Source organism: Oncorhynchus kisutch, linkage group LG7 (genome assembly GCF_002021735.2).
Source record: "Oncorhynchus kisutch isolate 150728-3 linkage group LG7, Okis_V2, whole genome shotgun sequence".
Lineage (NCBI taxonomy): Eukaryota > Metazoa > Chordata > Actinopteri > Salmoniformes > Salmonidae > Oncorhynchus > Oncorhynchus kisutch.
The window spans coordinates 8287721-8305819 of NC_034180.2; the positions used below are offsets into that span (position 1 = coordinate 8287721).

The following is an 18099-nucleotide window of genomic DNA, read 5'->3' on the forward strand; positions in this document are numbered from 1 at the left end:
AAGTTCTGGGACACTGTGAAGTCCATGGAGAACAAGAGCACCTCCTCCCAGCTGCCCACTGCACTGAGGCTAGGTAACACGGTCACCACTGATAAATCCATGATTATCGAAAACTTCAATAAGCATTTCTCAACGGCTGGCCATGCCTTCCGCCTGGCTACTTCAACCTCGGCCAACAGCTCCGCCCCCCCCGCAGCTCCTCGCCCAAGCCTCTCCAGGTTCTCCTTTACCCAAATCCAGATAGCAGATGTTCTGAAAGAGCTGCAAAACCTGGACCCGTACAAATCAGCTGGGCTTGACAATCTGGACCCTCTATTTCTGAAACTATCTGCCACCATTGTCGCAACCACTATTACCAGCCTGTTCAACCTCTCTTTCATATCGTCTGAGATCCCCAAGGATTGGAAAGCTGCCGCAGTCATCCCCCTCTTCAAAGGGGGAGACACCCTGGACCCAAACTGTTACAAACCTATATCCATCCTGCCCTGCCTATCTAAGGTCTTCAAAAGCCAAGTCAACAAACAGGTCACTGACCATCTCGAATCCCACCGTACCTTCTCCTCTGTGCAATCTGGTTTCCGAGCCGGTCACGGGTGCACCTCAGCCACACTCAAGGTACTAAACGATATCATAACCGCCATCGATAAAAGACAGTACTGTGCAGCCGTCTTCATCGACCTTGCCAAGGCTTTCGACTCTGTCAATCACCATATTCTTATCGGCAGACTCAGTAGCCTCGGTTTTTCGGATGACTGCCTTGCCTGGTTCACCAATTACTTTGCAGACAGAGTTCAGTGTGTCAAATCGGAGGGCATGCTGTCCGGTCCTCTGGCAGTCTCTATGGGGGTGCCACAGGGTTCAATTCTCGGGCCGACTCTTTTCTCTGTGTATATCAATGATGTTGCACTTGCTGCGGGCGACTCCCTGATCCACCTCTACGCAGACGACACCATTCTATATACTTTCGGCCCGTCTTTGGACACTGTGCTATCTAACCTCCAAACAAGCTTCAATGCCATACAACACTCCTTCCGTGGCCTCCAACTGCTCTTAAACGCTAGTAAAACCAAATGCATGCTTTTCAACCGGTCGCTGCCTGCCCCCGCATGCCCGACTAGCATCACCACCCTGGATGGTTCCGACCTAGAATATGTGGACGTCTATAAGTACCTAGGTGTCTGGCTAGACTGCAAACTCTCCTTCCAGACTCATATCAAACATCTCCAATCGAAAATCAAATCAAGAGTCGGCTTTCTATTCCGCAACAAAGCCTCCTTCACTCACGCCGCCAAGCTTACCCTAGTAAAACTGACTATCCTACCGATCCTCGACTTCGGCGATGTCATCTACAAAATGGCTTCCAACACTCTACTCAGCAAACTGGATGCAGTCTATCACAGTGCCATCCGTTTTGTCACTAAAGCACCTTATACCACCCACCACTGCGACTTGTATGCTCTAGTCGGCTGGCCCTCGCTACATATTCGTCGACCTGGCTCCAGGTCATCTACAAGTCCATGCTAGGTAAAGCTCCGCCTTATCTCAGCTCACTGGTCACGATGGCAACACCCATCCGTAGCACGCGCTCCAGCAGGTGTATCTCACTGATCATCCCTAAAGCAACACCTCATTTGGCCGCCTTTCGTTCCAGTACTCTGCGGCCTGTGACTGGAACGAATTGCAAAAATCGCTGAAGTTGGAGACTTTTATCTCCCTCACCAACTTCAAACATCAGCTATCTGAGCAGCTAACCGATCGCTGCAGCTGTACATAGTCTATTGGTAAATAGCCCACCCTTTTTCACCTACCTCATCCCCATACTGTTTTTATTTATTTACTTTTCTGCTCTTTTGCACACCAATATCTCTACCTGTACATGACCATCTGATCATTCATCACTCCTGTGTTAATCTGCAAAATTGTAATTATTTGCCTACCTCCTCATGCCTTTTGCACACATTGTATATAGACTCCCCTTTGTTTTCTACTGTGTTATTGACTTGTTAATTGTTTACTCCATGTGTAACTCTTTGTTGTCTGCTCACACTGCTATGCTTTATCTTGGCCAGGTCGCAGTTGCAAATGAGAACTTGTTCTCAACTAGCCTACCTGGTTAAATAAAGGTGAAAAAAAAAAAAAAAAAAATTGGGGTGGAGGCAGGGTAAATATCCATTGGGGTGGAGGCAGGGTAAATATCCATTGGGGTGGAGGCAGGGTAAATATCCATTGGGGCGGAGGCAGGGTAAATATCCATTGGGGTGGAGGCAGGGTAAATATCCATTGGGGCGGAGGTAGGGTAAATGTTCATTGGGGTGGAGGCAGGGTAAATGTCCATTGGCGCGGAGGCAGGGTACATGTCCATTGGGGCAGAGGCAGGGTAAATGTCCATTGGGGTGGAGGCAGGGTAAATTCTCAGTTGGGGTGGAGGCAGGGTAAATTCTCAGTTGGGGCGGAGGCAGGGTAAATGTCCATTGGGACGGAGGCAGGGTAAATGTCCATTGGGGCGGAGGCAGGGTAAATGTCCATTGGGGCAGAGGCAGGGTAAATGTCCATTGGGGTGGAGGCAGGGTAAATGTCCATTGGGGTGGAGGCAGGGTAAATGTCCATTGGGGTGGAGGCAGGGTAAATGTCCATTGGGGGAGGGTCGGTGGAGCCAGAGGCAGTGGAGTGGCTGTACCAGGTTGTGGGTTGGCGCCCCCCCTTTGGGTTGGGATCTTTGTGGGCTATACCCGGACTTGTCTCAGGATGGTAAGTTGGCGGTTGAAGATATCCCTCTAGTGGTGTGGGGGCTGTGCTTTTGCAAAGCGGGTGGGGTTATATCCTGTCTGTTTGGCCCTGTCCGGGGGTATCATTGGATGGGGCCACAGTGTCTCCTGACTCCTCCTGTCTCAGCCTCCAGTATTTATGCTGCAGTAGTTTATGTGTCGGGGGGCTAGGGTCAGTCTGTTATATCTGGAGTATTTCTCCTGTCTTATCCGGTGTCCTGTGTGAATTTAAGTATGCTCTTTCTAATTCTTTCTTTCTCTCTCTCGGAGGACCTGAGCCCTAGGACCATGCCTCAGAACTACCTGGCATGATGACTCCTTGCTGTCCCCAGTCAACCTGGCCATGCTGCTGCTCCAGTTTCAACTGTTCTGCCTGCGGCTATGGAACCCTGACCTGTTCACCGAACGTGCTACCTGTCCCAGACCTGCTGTTTTCAACTCTCTAGAGACAGCAGGAGCAGTAGAGATACTCTTAATGATCAGCTATGAAAAGCCAACTGACATTTACTCCTGAGGTGCTGACATGTTGCACCCTCGACAACCACTGTGATTATTATTATTTGACCATGCTGGTCATTTACGAACATTTGAACATCTTGGCCATGTTCTGTTATAATCTCCACCCGGCACAGCCAGAAGAGGACTGGCCACCCCTCATAGCCTGGTTCCTCTAGGTTTCTTCCTAGGTTTTGGCCTTTCTAGGGAGTTTTTCCTCGCCACTGTGCTTCTACACTTGTATTGCTTGCTGTTTGGGGTTTTAGGCTGGGTTTCTGTACAGCACTTTGAGATATCAGCTGATGTACAAAGGGCTATACAAATACATTTGATTTGATGCAGCTCGATGGTGTTCCTGTAGAACACTGTGAGGGCCCTCGAGGACAGGCCACATTTCAAATCAAATTGAACTTTATTTGTCACATGCGCCGAATACAACAAGTATAGACCTTACCGTGAAAATGCCATTAACCAACAGTGCAGTTCAAGAAGAGTTTAGAAAATATTGACCAAATAATAAAAAGTAACACAATAGCATAACAATAACGACGCTATATAACGGGGGTACCGGTACCGAGTCAGTGTGCGGGGGTACAGGTTAGTTGAGGTAATTTGTACATGTAGGTAGGGGTGAAGTGACTATACATAGATAATTAACAGCGAGTAGCAGCAGTGTACAAAACAAATGGGGGGGGGGGGGGGGGGGGGGGGGGGGGGGGGTAATAGTGTAATAGTCCGGTGGCCATTTGATTAATTGTTAAGGCTTGGGGGTAGAAGCTGCTAAGGAGCCTTTTGGTCCTAGACATGGCGCTCCGGTACCGCTTGCCGTGCGGTAGCAGAGAAAACAGTCTATGACTTGGGTGAGTCTATGATAATTTTATGGGCTTTCCTCTGACACCGCCTATTATATAGGTCCTGGATTGCAGGAAGCTTGGCCCTAGTGATGTACTGGCCTGTACGCACTAACCTCTGTACCGCCTTATGGTCAGATGCCGAGCAGTTGCCATACCTGGTCAGGATGCTCTCGATGGTGCAGCTGTAGAACTTTTTGAGGATCTGGGGACCCATGCCAAATCTTTTCAGTCTCCTGAGGGAAAAGGTTTTGGGGGCGTGCCCAGCCTGGTTTTATTTATAGCCCTAGCTCACTTGTCTAGACTATAAGTCTACTTCTTCTGGGTTTATTTATGTAACCTTTATTTAACTAAGCAAGAACAAATTCTTATTTAATTTGACGGCGTACACCGGACAACGCTGGGCCAATTGTGCGCCGCCGTATGCGACTCCAAATCACAGCCGGTTGTGATACAGCCTAAAATCAAACCAGGGTGTCTTGAGTGACGCCTCTAGCACGGAGATGGAGTGCCTTAGACCGCAGCGCCCCTCGGAAGCCCAGTGGTGAATGGTGAAAGCAGATTCACCCACATTTCAGCACTGCCTTTGCCACATTTTGGTGACTATATAGTATTTAGGCTATCTCTGTTATTAATCTATAGTTTGTTGGTACTTGCTATCCGGGATCTTCGGGGTGTCCTTGCCCCCATTGAAGTTTACATTAGGGTACGGGCGTCCCAAGGATTTTGAATAACACTATAGTTGGTTGGGGACAACAGACTAGGGGCGGGTTCGGAGGACCCGTGCTATCCCAGCATGCAATAGTCGGAGCTATACCCAACACGCGCAGCCGCGGAACAGCGTGCATGAATACGGAAAGGAAAATTCATCCATCAAAATTTTATTTAGCCGGATTATTATTATATGAGAATCAACACAAAAACAAGGTATATTTGGATCCGAAGAACATTCATTTATCTGTACTGATACGGTGATATTGGAGGAAACGAACGACCGAGGGTTTAGCTAGCTACTGAAAATGTCCCTGGTTTGTGCAAGTAAGTTCAAATGAATGAGTTGAGCTGCCCTTCCGTAACGTAAGCGGTAACTACATAGACCGCAAATATCACGTATGTTTGTGTATAAAAATGTCTCTTGAACCTTCCCTTATTATTGTCACCCTATGCATGTTATACATTTCAATTCGCAAGCATCCTTTTTCAAACATTGTACACTGGATCAGCTTGACATCGGTGTTACTAAACTCAGCAGAAAAAGAAACGTCCTCTCACTGTCAACTGCGTTTATTTTCAGCAAACTTAACATGTGTAAATATTTGTATGAACATAAGATTCAACAACTGAGACAAACTGAACAAGTTCCACAGACATGTGACTAACAGAAATTGAATAATGTGTCCCAAAGGGGGGGGTCAAAAGTAAGTCAGTATCTGGTGTGGCCACCAGCTGCACTGAGTGCTGCAGTGCATCTCCTCCTCATGGACTGCAATTCCATTGACTTGCTGTGAGATGTTACCCCACTCTTCCACCAAGGCACCTGCAAGTTCCCAGACATTTCTGGGGGGAATGGCCCTAGCCCTCACCCTCCGATCCAACAGGTCCCAGACATGCTCAATGGGATTGAGATCCGGGCTCTTCGCTGGCCATGGCAGAACACTGGCATTCCTGTCTTGCAGGAAATCATGCACAGAACGAGCAGTACGGCTGGTGGCATTGTCATGCTGGAGGGTCATGTCAGGATGAGCCTGCAGGAGGTGTACCACATGAGGGAGGAGGATGTCTTCCCTGTAACGCACAGCGTTGACATTGCCTGCAATGACGACAAGCTCAGTCCGATGATGCTGTGACACACCGCCTCAGACCATGATGGAGCCTCCCCCTCGATCCCGCTCCAGAGTACAGGCCTCGGTGTAACGCTCATTCCTTCGATGATAAACGTGAATCCGACCATCACCCCTGGTGAGACAAAACCTCGACTTGTCAGTGAAGAGCACTTTTTGCCAGTCCTGTCTGGTCCAGCGACAGTGGGTTTGTGCCCATAGGCGACGTTGCTGACGGTGATGTCTGGTGAGGACCTGCCTTACAACAGGCTTATAAGCCCTTAGTCCAGCCTCTCTCAGCCTATTGCGGACAGTCTGAGCACTGATGGAGGGATTGTGCGTTCCTGGTGTAACTCGGGCAGTTGTTGTTGCCATCCTGTACCTGTCCCGCAGGTGTGATGTTTGGATGTACCGATCCTGTGCAGGTGTTGTTACACGAGGTCTGCCACTGCGAGGATGATCAGCTGTCGGTCCTGTCTCCCTGTAGCGTTGTCTTAGGCGTCTCACAGTACGGACATTGCAATTTATTGCCCTGGTCACCTCTGCAGTCCTCATGCCTCCTTGCAGCCCTCATGCCTCCTTGCAGCATGCCTAAGCCACGTTCACGCAGATGAGCAGGGACCCTGGGCATCTTTCTTTTGGTGTTTTTCAGAGTCAGTAGAAAGGCATCTTTTAGTGTCCTAAGTTTTCATAACTGTGACCTTAATTATCTTTGAAAGACAGGGTCCTGAAAAGGGGGTTATTTATTTATTTGCTGAGTTTATTTATTTGCTGAGTACACTTAAACGGTAATGTGTTCTTCCATCTTCTGACTCTAGTAATGTTTGCCGTATTTATGTTGTAATTTCGGGCATGCTAATTTACCCCTCTCGCTCTACCGTCCATCCAGTCTCGAATGAGGTGCCGGAACACCCCTGCGTGTCGCCGGTGTCCAACCAGGTGTTCGAGCGGCGGCTGATTGAGAAGTACATCGCCGAGAATGGAACGGACCCTATGAATGGGCAGCCTCTGTCAGAGGAACAGCTGATAGACATTAAAGGTGAGGGAGACATGGAGCAGAGTGTGTTCAGATCTGATGCTGAGCTGAAGTTGACACAGTAAGGGTTAGCCATATCATTTTACTTCCAACTATTCCTGCATGGTGCCCAGCAATCTCTAGGCTGGAGTGCATTCTGCCGCTCCAACAACAATGATAACCCCACTAGTCAGGCGTCAAAAGATATCTCAACACATGAAGTTATTTTTGTCTCTTCCCCCCCCCCCCTGCGTCAGTCTCTCACCCCATCAGACCCAAAGCTCCCTCATCCACTAGTATCCCAGCCATCCTCAAAGCTCTGCAGGACGAGTGGGTGAGTCCATGTATACTCTCCTACACTCCCCTTTGCTGTGTCTGAACCGTGACACACACATAGACACTCCCCTTCGTACCACACAGTCTTCTAAATCTCTCTCTCTCTCTCAGGATGCGGTGATGCTCCACAGTTTCACCTTGAGGCAGCAGTTACAGACGACACGTCAGGAGTTAAGCCACGCCCTCTACCAGCACGACGCCGCCTGCAGGGTCATCGCCCGTCTCACCAAGGAGGTCACTGCCGCCAGAGAGGGTGAGAGACGTATACATACGCACAAGCGTAGGGTGGGACAAGTATGTGAACCCTTGCATTTAATAACTGGTTGACCCACCTTTGGAATCAATAGCCTCAACCAAACCTTTTCCGTTGTTGCGGATCAGACCTGCACAACCGGTCTGGAGGAATTTTGGACCATTCCTCTTTACAGAACTGTTTCAGTTTAGCAATAGTCTTAGGATGTCTGGTGTGAACCACTCTCAAGGTCATTCCACAGCATTTTAAATTGGGTTGAGGTCAAGACTCTGACTGGGCCACTCCAGAAGGCGTATTTTCTTCTGAAGCCATTCGGTTGTTGATTTACTTCTGTGTTTTGGGTCGTTGTCCTGTTGCATCACCCAACTTCTGTTGAGCTTCAATTGGCGGACAGATAGCCTAACATTCTCTTGCAAAATGTCTTGATAAATTTGGGAATTGATTTTTCTGTCGATGATAGCAAGCTGTCCAGGCCCTGAGGCAGCAAAGCAGCCCCAAACCATGATGCTCCCTCCACCATACTTTACAGTTGGGATGAGGTTTTGATGTTGCTGTGCTGTGCCTTTTTTTTCTCCACACATAGTGTTGTGTGTTCCTTCCAAACATCTCGACTTTAGTTTCATCTGTCCACAGAATATTTTGCCAGTAGCGCTGTGGAACATCTTGATGCTCTTTTGCGAACTTCAGACGTGCAGCAATGTTTTTTTTGGACAGCAGGGACTTCTTCCGTGTTGTCCTCCCATGAAAACCATTCTTGTTTGGTGTTTTACTTATCGTAGACTCGTCAACAGAGATGTTAGCATGTTCCAGAGATTTCTGTAAGTCTTTAGCTGACACTAGGATTCTTCTTAACCTCATTGAGCATTCTGCGCTGTGCTCTTGCAGTCATTTCTGCAGGACGGCCAGGCCTAGGGAGAGTAGCAACAGTGCTGAACTTTCTCCATTTATAGACAATTTGTCTTACTGTGGACTGATGAACATCAAGGCTTTTAGAGATACTTTTGTATCCCTTTCCAGCTTCATGCAAGTCAACAATTCTTAATCTTAGGTCTTCTGAGATCTCTTTTGTTCGAGGCATGATTCACATCTGGCAATGCTTCTTGTGAATAGCAAACTAAATGTTTTGTTTTTCATAGGGTAGAGCAGCTCTAACCAACATCTCCAATCTTGTCTCATTGATTGGACTCCAGGTTAGCTGACTCCTATTAGCTTTTGGGAGAAGTCATTAGCCTAGGGGTTCACATACTTTCCCCAACATACACTGTGAATGTTTAAATGATGTATTCAATATAAACATGAAGAATACAATAATTTGTGTGTTTATTAGTTTAAGCACACTGTGTTTGTCTATTGTCGTCACTAAGTTGAAGATCAGATCACATTTTATGACAAATTTATGCAGAAATCCAGGTAATTCCATAAGGTTCACATGCTTTTTTTTTTGTTGCCACTGTCCATTCTAACATACCTACACAGTCTCTTTCACTTACACACACACACACAAGCATACTTGCACACACTCTTTTAAGTTCATCTGGAAACAGCTTTGGATGTTAGTGGCCGTGGGGCGTCACTTCTCATTTCTCCTTTTCTATGTTTTACCCTTCTCTCTCCCCGTAGCTCTGGCCACTCTGAAGCCACAGGCAGGATTGGTGGTTGCTCAGGCAGTCGCTTCCCAGCCCCATGTCACGGTCAGTGATTAGCTCACAGCCCTCCAGTTAATGGGTTTCATTTGATAGTTAACTGGTTTGATGGTTAACTTCTCATAAACGCATGAGCTCAAAAAGTTTCTTGACTTGAAGTCTTCTGTCTAACTAAGACCTGTAAAGTTGTAGTATCTATTTGTTAAAATAAGAATCATTTTTTGGACAGCTGACGCAAACACACAGTTTCGAATAAGACATGTCCAATTCTAGTTTTGTTATTCATTCTGTATTTCATTTCACAGGCTGGAGGTGCAGGAGAGCCCATGGAGGTCAGTGAGCAGGTGGGAATGATACCAGAGATCATACAGAAGGTAAGAGATGATACATGACCTCACGCACATTCACATCCACAGTACAAGAGAAATGATACCACACCGTCATACTCGACCATCATGAGCGTTCATTGCAAATAGTACCATATAAGGCCGTGGTGTATAAAACCTTGAAATAACCAATCAACCATCCAATCAGTCAACACAGCACAGAGTGACCTATACTAAGATGTCCGCCTCTCTCCACAGCTGCAAGACAAGGCCACTGTCCTGACCACAGAGAGAAAGAAGGTACCAATTCAAACAACTTCCCTGTTGTTATTCATAGAAGAACCGACCTAATGTCCAACCAGTTGTCAGCTGAGTATAAGCTATGGGCTGTGTCTCAAATGGCACCCTACTCTTGAACAGGGGCCATAGGGTGACATTTGGGACATAGCCACGCTGGGAGACATTTTTGTCCGGACCTCACCTCTACCGTCTCTCCTCTTCCCACAGAGAGGAAAGACAGTTCCAGAAGAGCTGGTCCGGACGGAGGACCTCAGCAAGTACAGACAAGTGGCTACCCATGCTGTGAGTGTGTGTGTGTCTGTATGACCTCTAGCTATGGCTGGTGTTGGAACACTTATTCTTCAAACCTTGGGCAAGTTCAGAAAAGTTCCTCCCTGTTTCAGATCATTTTTCTTCCGTTTCATGCCTACTGAACGCAGCCCTAAATGATGTTTCTATGTCTCTCTCTCTGTGTGTCTGTCTGTCTGTCAGGGTCTCCACAGTGCCAGTGTGCCTGGGATCCTGTCTCTGGACCTGTGTCCCTCCGACACCAACAAAGTGCTCACTGGTGAGACACACACACACACACACACCGTCCACTGCCCATTGTAGATATACACACACATATTGTTTCTGTGTGAATTCCATCAAAATGCTTCCTTCCTCAAGAAAATACTATGGCTGTGTCCCAACAGTTACTCTACATGTCCTATATAGTGCACTACTCTTGACCAGAAGGGTGACGTTTGGGATGGAGACCCTGGCCAGACCCAGATACAATCCCCTAACTTCTCTCTCTGTCCCCCTCTACAGGCGGGGCTGATAAGAACGTGGTGGTGTTTGATAAGAAGGAGGAGCAGATCATCGCAACCCTGAAAGGACATACCAAGAAGGTCACCTCTGTCATCTACCACCCCTCTCAGGTGAGACACACACACTTCCTTTCCTTTACTCTCCGTTGACGTAGTCAGCAGCAATGTCTTGCACTGGAATTACTATCTAACTCTAATATGCCTTACCTCAACAATTTCTCTCTCTCTCTCCCCCCTTTCTCTCTCTGCGCACTCTCCTCCTCTCACTCTCTCCCTCCAGTCGGTAGTGTTCTCGGCCTCTCCAGACAGCACTATCCGCGTGTGGTCCGTTACCGGGGGCAACTGTGTCCAGGTGGTGCGGGCTCACGAGGCGAGCGTCACCGGGCTCTCTCTCCACGCCACCGGAGACTACCTGCTCAGCTCCTCCGAGGATCAGGTAAAAAAACAGACACACACGTAACATATGTACACACACAAAAACACACACGTGGATTTGGATGTCGAGAATGCTACTGTTATGTAGAGACCTATTATTATGATTTTTCTCACAATCCGCCGTCTCCCCCTCTTTCTCCAATTGCTATCTCTTCCCTTCTCTCTCTCTCCATCAGTACTGGGCCTTCTCTGACATCCAAACAGGTCGTGTTCTCACCAAAGTCACTGATGAGGCTGCAGGATGTGGTGAGTGTTTCTATCTCTCTCCCACCCAATTATTATGTTTAATTGAGGAGATAAGACTGTGGTGAAAAGACATGAAAGATGGGAGTAAGTAAAGTAGCCTTGTCCAAGCCAGAACGGCCCATAAGGGCAGGAGCATCTGTCCTGTTTCTGTAGTGTGAGGCAGCTTGATGTATAAGTACACTCCCCCAGACAGGACACTAGTCTACCACAGGACGGTAGGGGGAGTGAAAGGGCAGTGGGCCGGATTCGAACCCATGGCGAATGTGGCAGCTCTAATCGCTGGACCACACCGTTGAACCCTCTCTCTCTTCCCAGACATTTTATTGACCACATGAACTTAGAAAATAGAAAAACATCAGCCACCTTTTGCATTCCCTAAGAAGATGCAGACACTAGAGGTGCTAAATCAAGTTAACAATCCATCCCCTGCCAACTGAACAATTTTAGACAAGAGAAATGACCAAAAAAAACGGTGGGTAATTTGGGATATGCTTGGGACCAACAAGATGTTTTATTGGCCACATGTTGCTAGGGGCAAGATGTTTTATTGGCCACATGTTGCTAGGGGCAAGATGTTTTATTGGCCACATGTTGCTAGGGGCAAGATGTTTTATTGGTCACATGTTGCTAGGGGCAAGATGTTTTATTGGCCACATGTTGCTAGGGGCAAGATGTTTTAGTGGCCACATGTTGCTAGGGGCAAGATGTTTTAGTGGCCACATGTTGCTAGGGGCAAGATGTTTTAGTGGCCACATGTTGCTAGGGGCAAGATGTTTTATTGGCCACATGTTGCTAGGGGCAAGATGTTTTAGTGGCCACATGTTGCTAGGGGCAAGATGTTTTAGTGGCCACATGTTGCTAGGGGCAAGATGTTTTAGTGGCCACATGTTGCTAGGGGCAAGATGTTTTAGTGGCCACATGTTGCTAGGGGCAAGATGTTTTAGTGGCCACATGTTGCTAGGGGCAAGATGTTTTAGTGGCCACATGTTGCTAGGGGCAAGATGTTTTAGTGGCCACATGTTGCTAGGGGCAAGATGTTTTAGTGGCCACATGTTGCTAGGGGCAAGATGTTTTAGTGGCCACATGTTGCTAGGGGCAAGATGTTTTCGTGGCCACATGTTGCTAGGGGCAAGATGTTTTAGTGGCCACATGTTGCTAGGGGCAAGATGTTTTAGTGGCCACATGTTGCTAGGGGCAAGATGTTTTAGTGGCCACATGTTGCTAGGGGCAAGATGTTTTATTGGCCACATGTTGCTAGGGGCAAGATGTTTTAGTGGCCACATGTTGCTAGGGGCAAGATGTTTTAGTGGCCACATGTTGCTAGGGGCAAGATGTTTTAGTGGCCACATGTTGCTAGGGGCAAGATGTTTTAGTGGCCACATGTTGCTAGGGGCAAGATGTTTTAGTGGCCACATGTTGCTAGGGGCAAGATGTTTTAGTGGCCACATGTTGCTAGGGACCAGCTTCCTCTCATTGTCTGTCAGTATCCAAAAAGTAGCATTTGCTAAATGTGGGGTCAGAATTTGTTCTTAACTGACTTGTCGAGTTAAATAACATATCAGGCCCCTTAAATGCCAGGTTGTCTTTCTTATGTAAATAGACAAATAAACAATAACATTTAACCAACCCTCCCCTCTGTGAATTGACTGACCTAGTACCTAACTGTGGTAATATTTCTAACCAACCCTCCCCTCTGTGAATTGACTGACCTAGTACCTAACTGTGGTAATATTTCTAACCAACCCTCCCACTGTGAATTGATTGACCTAGTACCTAACTGTGGTAATATTTCTAACCAACCCTGTACTCTCTGAAAGCACACTGATACATTGCAAATGCATGTTCTTTACACATCCTGTCTTGTGCCCCTCCAGCTCTGACCTGTGCCCAGTTCCACCCTGACGGTCTGATCTTCGGGACGGGGACGGCCGACTCTCAGATCAAGATCTGGGACCTGAAGGAGCGCACCAATGTGGCCAACTTCCCCGGCCACATCGGCCCTGTCACCTCCATCGCCTTCTCTGAGAACGGATACTACCTGGCTACAGGTGAGATTGCTGTGTGTGTGTGTGTGAGAGGACTCTCTATGTGTGTGAGTGCACACGTGAGAGAGAAGACTAGCGTGTGTGTGTCAGTCTCTGTTACTCTCTGTCTGAGTGACTGTGTGGAAAGTTGTCTTTGTTCCTGTGTGTTACACACGGGCGATTTTAGCATATACATTTTGGTGGGGCAAACTCCCCCACATTATTTGGAATGCAAGGCAGCAAAGCCACCACTACACAACGCAACACTAAACAATACATGAATTGCACTATAACGGTGACAAACAGTGCCCATAAACTGTTAGGGTCTACAAAAAGCTGTCCCAACAACGGAGCTTTCTGTTAAGCACCATGGAGTGAATCTTTACCACTGCTACACCTGGCTATCAGCAGAGTCTTATCTGGCAGTGAATAAGTTCATTCAGCCTCATTTACTGCCTTTAAAAAAACATAGCTGATATGGCTGACTGACTTAAACAAATGTGGTTTCTACTGACAATTGAGATGTACAAAATGGCATAAGGGAACGACGAGCAGATAAGAGGCAATCCGTAATTTCTATTAAGACATTAATGAGTGAGCTAGGACGGACGTAGTCAATATAACTATTTGTTCAGCACTTTTGAAATGTACAGCGACAGAATTCAGAAGATGGGCCGTTCTTACAGTGTTCTCCCTGTACACCAAGTCAAAACCGTAGGATAAATAAAGGGGGCATATAAGCAGACAATGAATGCTCTTACAATATTCAATTACATTTCTCTAAAACAGGCTATAGGCTACATGTGCACCAACAAGTCAGAAAAGTTGGCTAAGTTATGCGGGGGAAAGGGACCAAATTATTAGGGTGAGGCACATGGGCTACTAACAGCTTACTACACAACATACACTTAGTATAACTTTCTTGGCTACAGTATACATATCTCCCTGGCATATTACATAATTTATGCAGCAGCATACAATACATTTTTGGTCTTTGTTGTGCTGAGCTCACTTGAACAGGAAAGGTGGCGCTGTGGTCCTTTTTGTGGGCAAAGTTTAGCATTCTCTGGATTTATGGTGCTTTCAAGACAACTGGAAACTCGGGGGGGGGGGGGGGGGGGGGGGAACAAGGTTGAATCATGACGTCAGTGATCTTCAGTTCGGAGCTCTAGAAAGAGTCCTGAGTTCCCGACTTGGAATTCCAAGATGGAGGACCTTTCAAAACATATTTTCCCAGTCGGAACAATTTTTTTTTCCCAGAGTTCCCAATTGTCTTGAACTCACTGAAGTCTAAGATTTTCCAGTTTTGAACACGGCAGATGTCATGCTGTATTGACAGCATAGCCAATGTATTCAACCTTTTCTGGCTCATGGCACGTGATTGTTTATACTTTCAAGAGACCCTTAAACCCAGACTTGGACCACACACCCACTCCACTGAGTAGCAGGCTAGTGATTTCTTTGCAACGCTTGCAGTTAACCACTGATTCATTCCAAATCACTCATTGTTGAATTTGCGATTTCCAAGTTGTTGTATAATCTTTATGTCCAATGGCCACCGATATGTTTTATTTATACTTTATCTTCATATGACAAGGATTTGCCAGTAGATTGTCGACTTGATTCATGACGACGACAGCTTGTCTAGCTTGCTAGCTAAAATTTTGAAAGTATGGACTGATCATGTCGACATCAATCAAAGCTACGGTAGATATCACTTGATTTGACAACATTTTATGGCCAATGACCTTGAGCCATCTTGGATGGGCACTTCTAATGTAAATCTATGGCAGCACCCAAGAGGCTTGAATTTTTGAGTGCTCCCTGTAGATTTTGCAGTGAGGTAGTGTCCCCATGAGTGACAGAACACTGAGCCAATTACGGCGCAACTAGAGAACATTACCAACCCCTACACTTCGTATTTTCCGCTGGCTGCCCCACCACCAGAGAAAGCACTGAGCTAGACTGAAACACCTGCATTTTGGAGCTGCCTTACTCAATAAAGAGACCATGTTTGTATGTGGCTTTATTAACTCAATTATTATAAAAAATGTTTACATTGTTTGCAAACTGATATGTGACACCTATTAATGCCCAATATATTTTTAGCTAAACAGGTGGGGCTCTGAATGACGGGTCGCCACTGCTCACCTCCTTTTCACTCACATTTGTGAATAAAAATAGTCAAGTGTGATCACATTATAGCAAAATAAATTATGCAGCAGCTGTTTAAGGTATTTTTGCCAATTTTGTTTCATAGCTGGAAAATGAATCGCAAGTCAAATCACTACAAATCCTATAGCCTATCCCACCTCGTGCTGCAACAGTGTAAGTGAAGAGCTGAGTTGAAATATTCATTTTTTAGAAGCGCTGCACACTGGCATAAAAGTTGGTATAATTGACTTGAAACGAAAGTCTACCGAAGTGAGACTTTGTCCTTGTGTTTCTTGGCTATTTACATTGTTTTATTCACAAGCTAGGGTTGTTTTTTTAATGTTTGAGTTTCATCTGCTAGGAAAGAGAAAACAATGAGTCTACTATTCAGACTCAATCTCACTGGCACAAACTTGATTTGATTCACGTTACCACGGTAACCTCCCCCTTAAAGGGGCAGGTGAACATTTATGTGTCATCTGATATTTTGGTTAAGAGACTAGGGTCACAAAAAAAATATATTAAACAATATACCACTACTTCTTACTAGTTATAAATTGTATTGTTTTAGAAACATTAAAGTACGCTCATCTGTTTTTTTTCTTCTGTTTTGTTGGTGTAATTATTGCAAACCAAAATATTTTGTCTGGTAAAAAAAATCGGGGTACATTTTTGGCCCTGCTCACCTCACCACCTCTCCTGTCTCCAGGTGCCCAGGACAGCTCAGTGAAGCTCTGGGATCTGAGGAAGCTGAAAAACTTCAAAACCATCACCCTGGACAACAACTACGAGGTAAAAAGAGCAGAAAAGAATTTGTGCCCATCTGAAATGACCCCTATCCCCTACACTACTTTTGACCAGAGCCTAGTGTACTATCTAAGAAATCTGCTGCTATTTGAGACAGTCGTTGTAGACTGTTTTTCTGGACATTCAGAAGCTAGTCGTGCTACAATCTAGCCTGGTCCCACATCTGTGCTCTTGCATTCTTCATTTCTGTCACTGGCATGACAATTCCATAAGGAGTTTGCAAGAGAGCAGAAACCAACTGGCACCCAGGCTAGCAACGGTCTGCCCTGTATGACTACTGTAATCTCCTTGTACTGAACTACCCTGTCAATGTAGGTAAATTATATGCGAGTCTCTTTCCTCTCCCTCAGGTGAAGTCCCTGGTGTTTGACCAGAGTGGGACGTACCTGGCTGTGGGTGGCACTGACATCAGGGTCTACATCTGTAAGCAGTGGTCCGAGGTCCTCAACTTCACAGGTAAGAGAATGCACAGTGTGTGTGTGTGTGTGTGTTATACTGCTAGAGATGCAGTGGCAAGTGGTGCTGAGTTAGCTTGGGACAGAAACAGTGGTCTAGAGGTGGGTCTTCAAAGTGCCTGGATGGATGATGATAGCAAGTGCGTATATACAGTACTTTATGAAATATTTAAAAAGTGTATCAGTGAAATGTACTATTCTGTTTATCAGCACCTCCCCAACTTTATTGCTTTTGAGTTGAGTTCAAGTCTAACATTTTTGCCTTGTTATTGTTTTGTTTTTCTTTACCCAGAACACACTGGGGTGGTGACTGGCGTGGCGTTCGGGGAGCACGCCCAGTTCCTCACCTCCACCGGAATGGACAGGAGCCTCAAGTTCTACAGCCTGTAACAACAGGGATCAAAGATCATATGGGCAGAGTGATGGATGGCTCTGATTGGCTGGCCTCTCTGAGGTCACACTGATGATGTATGCATGGGAAGAGACTTTGGATGCGTCCCAAATGGCACCCTAGGGAATAGGATGCCATCTGGGGGACACACAGACCCTGCAGCAGTGAAATGCAGCATGATTGGATAATAATCTGAGGCTGGAATGTTAGAATGGATTTTTAACTGATATGCTCCATGAACAATGGTGAAACAGAGCACATCAGTTTGGATTCCGGGCGACTGGAATTCACCCAAAATACGTCATGCAACAATCCTACTGTATATGACCCATACTATACTAAGAGCCATGGGGCGTGTCCCAAATGGCACACTATTCCCTATATAGGGCTGCACTACTTTTGACAGGAGCTCTATGGGCCCCGGTCAAAGGTTGTACACGACAAAGGGAAATAGGGTGTCATTTGGGTCGCAAGCATTGACTGAATCACACCAAGAGCCATACAAGCATATTGTAGACCATGTCCATTCGTCAATGTGTATATCGTACCCCCCCCCCCCCCCCCCCCCACACACAGAGGTGACTTCAGAGTGAACATTATTGTTGTAGGAATATATAATATATATATTTGAAGCTCAGTGCCACCTTTATTTTGTATTCATATCATTACAGTATCAGTATGTGGTATTGGTCTTTACAGCTTGTGAATGTCATCTTGATTTCATGCCTTTTATTCTCCTCATCCTTTTTTTTTTGACTATCCATTGTTTATTGTACAATGTGAATGATTTCGGTTAGTTGGTAAGTGATGCCAATGATTTGAGGAAATTCTAATATTTGTATATATTTTTTAAAACCTTCATCTTTATTTTATTATCGTATTGTCCCTCCTTTCTTCATGAAATGCCTGTTTTATGCATTATGCTTTTGCCAGGTGAAGACTGTTTTTGGATCATCAATCAATAAACGTCAAAACAGTCTAATCCGCTCTCA

At 46.1% G+C, this 18099-nt stretch overlaps 1 protein-coding gene across 1 annotated transcript; it reads left to right on the forward strand.

The window, feature by feature from the left end:
* The first annotated feature begins 4863 nt into the window (after positions 1 to 4863).
* LOC109894137 (pre-mRNA-processing factor 19) lies at positions 4864 to 18089 on the forward strand. Its single transcript, XM_020487375.2, has 16 exons — positions 4864 to 5149; positions 6821 to 6970; positions 7204 to 7280; positions 7394 to 7535; positions 9156 to 9226; positions 9484 to 9552; positions 9763 to 9804; positions 10012 to 10086; positions 10276 to 10351; positions 10597 to 10706; positions 10876 to 11031; positions 11207 to 11276; positions 13151 to 13324; positions 16164 to 16246; positions 16612 to 16717; positions 17009 to 18089. The coding sequence occupies exons 1-16, from the start codon at positions 5131 to 5133 to the stop codon at positions 17104 to 17106; spliced, it is 1518 nt and encodes a 505-aa protein (XP_020342964.1). The 5' UTR covers positions 4864 to 5130; the 3' UTR covers positions 17107 to 18089.
* Positions 18090 to 18099: the final 10 nt, after the last annotated feature.

What these genes read in the sequence shown, in the direction of transcription:
- LOC109894137 (XM_020487375.2), top strand. An exon ending in TACCAGAGATCATACAGAAG is followed by an intron (nt 9,553 to 9,762) that starts GTAAGAGATGAT and finishes CTCTCTCCACAG; the next exon opens with CTGCAAGACAAGGCCACTGT. An exon ending in CGAGGTCCTCAACTTCACAG is followed by an intron (nt 16,718 to 17,008) that starts GTAAGAGAATGC and finishes TTCTTTACCCAG; the next exon opens with AACACACTGGGGTGGTGACT.